The 5,000-nt window shown below is 47.4% G+C and overlaps 1 protein-coding gene across 1 annotated transcript; it reads right to left on the bottom strand.

Annotated features, from left to right (window-relative positions):
• Window positions 1–3,346: 3,346 nt before the first annotated feature.
• LOC122132437 lies at window positions 3,347–4,616 on the bottom strand. Its single transcript, XM_042707174.1, has one exon. It carries the CDS (start codon window positions 4,447–4,449, stop codon window positions 3,436–3,438), a length of 1,014 nt encoding a protein of 337 aa, XP_042563108.1. The 5' UTR covers window positions 4,450–4,616; the 3' UTR covers window positions 3,347–3,435.
• Between the last annotated feature and the right edge of the window lie 384 nt (window positions 4,617–5,000).

Genomic DNA, 5,000 nt, shown 5'->3' with positions numbered 1-5,000 from the left:
ACAACACCTCCTACACATACCTGGGAACAATCAGAGCACTCTCTGGCCAGAACACAACTCCGCCATCACCATACACACACTAACACACACACCTGCCTTTTCTTCCTGCTGGTCCGGCCCCTTTACAACAACACACACACCTGCATTATCTTCCTTCTGGTCCGGACCCTTTATAACACACACACAGACACACACACACACACACACACACACACAGACACACACACACACATCTTATCTTCCTGCTAGTCCGGCCCCTTTAAAACAACAATACATCAAGTGTTCTGCACACGTGTGAGTGTGTACACACTCCGAGGGCATCACCCAGTGGTTAGGGCTGTTAATGTCAACAGCAGTCATGTGGCAGGCCAGCTGATAGAGCGGCAGGGAGCGCCGAGCAGAAGGCGGAGCGTTCACCCACCCAGCCACCCAGCCAGGGAGGCCACAGAGGAAGCCCGTTGTGCCGTGACGGGTTAACGATGCCGAGGCAAGTTTATCCTGGCAGAGAGGTTAACGATGACGAGGCAAGTTTAGCCTGGCAGAGAGGTTAACGATGACGAGGCAAGTTTAGCCTGGCAGAGAGGTTAGCGATGACGAGGCAAGTTTAGCCTGGCAGAGAGGTTAGCGATGACGAGGCAAGTTTAGCCTGGCAGAGAGGTTAACGATGACGAGGCAAGTTTAGCCTGGCTGAGAGGTTAGCGATGACGAGGCAAGTTTAGCCTGGCAGAGAGGTTAGCGATGACGAGGCAAGTTTAGCCTGGCAGAGAGGTTAGCGATGACGAGGCAAGTTTAGCCTGTCAGAGAGGCACGCCTGGAGCTCGTCATGGTGCGTGTGTAGGGGCTCCAGCGTTATTCTAGTCAGGGAGATACCTTGCCTTTCTGTTTTAGAAGTAAGAATCGGTCTTTTAAATCATAATCAGCACGCACGCACACACAAACGCACACATGCATACACACACACACACAACCCCCTTCAGATACATACACTGGCCTAAAGAAAGACAAACAAACACATACACACAACACACAGATAGCCTTGGGACAGACAGACGTGTCCATCGTTTTTTGTGTGTGGAAACACACAGAACCTAGCGAGACACAACTATGTGCATGAATGAACACACACACCTGAGGAGACACACACCTACACACACGCAGAAGACACACACACACATGCACACATGCACACCCACAGGGACTGGTTCATGCCCACCCAAACACTCGAGGGAACCCCGCCCACCTCCTGCAGATGGACAGATGGCAAGCCCCGCCCCCATCCTCCCTCTACGGTCCTACTCCCTCTCCCTGCCCCCGTGTGTGTGAGTGTGAGTGTGTGCTTGTGAGTGTGTAACGGTGCGGCTGCCCGTTACCGCTAAGGTAGTACATTCCGTTGCTAAAACACACACAGTACACAGCTTGGGGTACATGCACACAAACAACCATCATACTTCACCACGATCAGTACCACATATTGGACATACAACCACCAAACATACCGGGACTGAAATCGTGTGGCATGTTGACTTCCAGATGTGACACAGAGGAACAACCCGATTAGAAAGTCAGGACGGTCCTTTGAACTTTGGGCGCATCCACGTCAGACGTGCACAGGCCAAGTTGGTGTGAGGAGAGGGGTGTGATAACTGGTGTAAAGTGCTATGTAATATAATATGAGTGTATTTGTGTAGTCGGTAGTACTATAGGGAAATGTATTGAGTGGATAATGAGTCGGAATATGTATTTTTATGGTTAATTGATTTGTGATGTGTAATGGTTCAGGCCGGGGTAAATAAATACCGGCGCAGAACTGGTCTTCGGGAGCGACGAGTCTAAGGGGAACAACTTCCAACCCCTCTAGACGACCTATGTGCACTGTTTAGATTGGAGCGCTACAACTTGTTACGTAACTCAGGATTATTGAGAGTTTACTTTTACCTTGTTGAAGCTGAATTGTTTAGGGCATTTTTTATTTATTGAGATCTATTGTTTTGGAGTTTTTGTTCGTTTTCTTTTTCTCCATTCTGGCGTGTTTGCCTGCTGCAACCGGCATTAAAACATTTGCCATTGACCAACGAACATCTGAGACACTTGCCGCGAGGCCGGCCATCCTACAGAGTGAGTGAGTGAGTGAGTGAGTGTGTGAGTGTGTGAGTGAGTGAGTGTGAGTGAGTGTGTGTGTGTGTGAGTGTGAGTGAGTGTGTGTGTGTGTGTGGTGTGTGTGTGAGTGTGTGAGTGAGTGAGTGTGTGTGTGTGTGGTGTGTGTGAGCGTGTCAGTGAGTGTGTGTGTGTGAGCGTGTGTGTGAGCGTGTGTGTACACGTTGATGCCTCTCCACAGTAAGAGCCAACCCAAAGCCATCAGCGGGGAGTGAAGGGGCTTATGAAGCCCTCCCACAGTGAGATCGCATGGGTGCAGACGCTGTGAGCATGTGCAGCAGCACTCTGGTGATAATTTGGTCTAAGGAGTCATTTACACCAGAGCAGTGAAACTGATGTGAGCAGCAGTTATGAAGCAGGCCTACATAATGCATAGAACACGTGGTGGTCTGCATATTACAGCTTATGGGGAAGCTACCGTACAGACATTCTCTTAACCACCTGTCACGGATGAAACAGACCCACTGATGTTCCTCCTGTATCATCTGGGAGCAGGAGGAGGAGGAGGAGCTGCGTGAGGAGGAGGGTTGGGGTGGAGGCGAGGGGTGGGGTGCTCCCTATCTCCCCCCAACCCCCACCCAAACACCATTAGAAGGCTGGATGGAGGATGCTTTTCCAGGTCTTGATTATCCAGCCTTCAGTAGGGTATTATATTTGGGGCCATTAGAAGGGGGTAACATGTAGGGTAACTGCTCACAGAAGGGTGAAGGGTGTTAAGGGTTAGGAGGGTATAGTACATTGGGTAACTGCACAGGGGCAGCTAGGAGGGTATAGTACACACACACACACACACACACACACACACACACACACACACACACACACACACACACCTCTCTATTTGAACATTGCTCCTAGTCATTTCCAAGAGACAAGTGAAGTCTTCGCTTAAACTGTCATAACATGAACACAGATTTTCCACCAGTGATCTCACACACACTTGCTTACGCATGCACATATACACAGGTCTACTTAAAGTCACTGAGAAACAGCCCTTGCTTTGACTAACCACACAAACACACACATACACACACACACACACACACACACACACTTTCTCTCTCTCTTTTTAATTTGCTGCATTTGTTCTCTCTCGGCTCCACCCTCTTGATTAAAAACAGGAAAAAAACTCAATAAATATTAATCTGTTGATAAAGCATTGCTCAATATTTCCAATGATGACACAGAAGGATTACATTTTAAATTTGCTTTATTTGAACATGATCATGAAGCATATTATTTATCATTTGACAACATGAGCAGTTGAGCAATGTGTTCCCTTCAAAGAGTAAAGAGCAGGAAGCCACTGAAGGTGCTGTAGTTATCAGAATGATCATAGAGCCTGTAGCCTGCAGGGATTCTCATGTTAACTACATCTCCCACCTCCAGCTGCAGAGTCACACCACTGGAGAGATAGGAGACCTGCCCATCAGTATCATAATCATACAACTGCATGACCTGCTCTCCATTCTTAATCATCTTGATAAACATTGAGCGTGAGGAAAGTCTATCGATGACTGTGAATCTGAAGTAGTAGACTCCTTTTACTGGTGCTGTGAATAAGCCGGTCATGTTGCTGTAGGCCTGTCCAACATTGGTGATGGTTTTAGTGAAGACCAAGTTCAGCTCAGTGTTCCCAGACTCTATGTATCCTGAGTTAGTCAGACCTGCTGAGAATGCCACCTTGGGTTTCTCTGTAATCTCTTTCTCCAGATTCACTACTTCAGTCTCAGTGGCTGCCAGTCTGGTCTTCACTACTGTCAGCTCTGCCTCTTGAGCTGCAGTGTCTTTCTTCACGTACTCCATGTCAGTCTCAGTAGCTACCAGTCTCTCAGTAACTGACCTCAGATCAGCTGTCTGTGCTGCAGCTTCCTTCTTCAGATTCACCACTTCAGTTTCACTTGCAGCCAGTCTGGTCTTCACAGCTGTCAGCTCTGCCTCTTGTGCTAAATTCACTCTTTCCAGAGCCTCCACTTTAGTCTCACTGGCCACCAGTCTTTGTTTCACAGCATCATTTTCACCCACTATTTTGTTCAGCAGATCGTTGGTGTTTTTTAACTCATCCTGAGTGAAGCTCAGAGTCATTCTCTGCTCGACTAACGTGATTCCTTGCTTGTCCACCATGTCTCTGAGTTCTCTGAGCTCAGCATACATGTCCACCTGGGTAGAGACTGCAGCAGCAGCAGCAGCAGCCCCAGTGCTCTGGCTCTCTGTGTGAAGATCAGTCTGGGTGCCCAGAGTCAGAGATCCACACATGGGGAGCAGCAGCACCAGCAGTGTGATGACAGACCTCATCTTTAATATAATTTCCTCGCTGACACACAGTAGTTTTGTAGTAGCAGTAGTAGTATTTGCAGTAGTAGCAGTAGTAGTAGTAGTAGTAGTAGTTGTAGAAAGTTGATAGTCTCACTCCTGAGACACCCTCTTTTATATGCCTCAGTTACTCATTATGTAAGAAATGTCATGACGTGTTGGGGTTAAATAAAGTCCAGCGACACTGATCAGAATTAGAAATTGAAGCTTTTCCAGGACATATCTGGTCAGTGTTGTGGGAAAATACAAACCTGTCACAGGTGGGGCTTCATATTCGGTTCATCTGAGGCTGCAATGTCATACCAGAGAGGAGAGAAGTCTGTAGAAACATATAGACTTAAAAAGGAAATGTTTAGATTTGGAGGTAGTAATAGTGTTAGCAGTTGTAGTAGTACTTTACGAGACTTATTTAGTTATTTAGTGATTATTTATGGAGGTTTCACAAGTCCAGGGACACCGATATAATGTTTTTTTCCAGGACATATCTGGTTGTTCAGTTATCAGTGTTGTGGGAAAGTGCAAACCTGTCGCCC

The sequence above is a fragment of the Clupea harengus genome, unplaced genomic scaffold (assembly GCF_900700415.2).
Source record: "Clupea harengus unplaced genomic scaffold, Ch_v2.0.2, whole genome shotgun sequence".
NCBI lineage: Eukaryota > Metazoa > Chordata > Actinopteri > Clupeiformes > Clupeidae > Clupea > Clupea harengus.
This window is presented reverse-complemented; position numbering and strand designations above follow the sequence as displayed.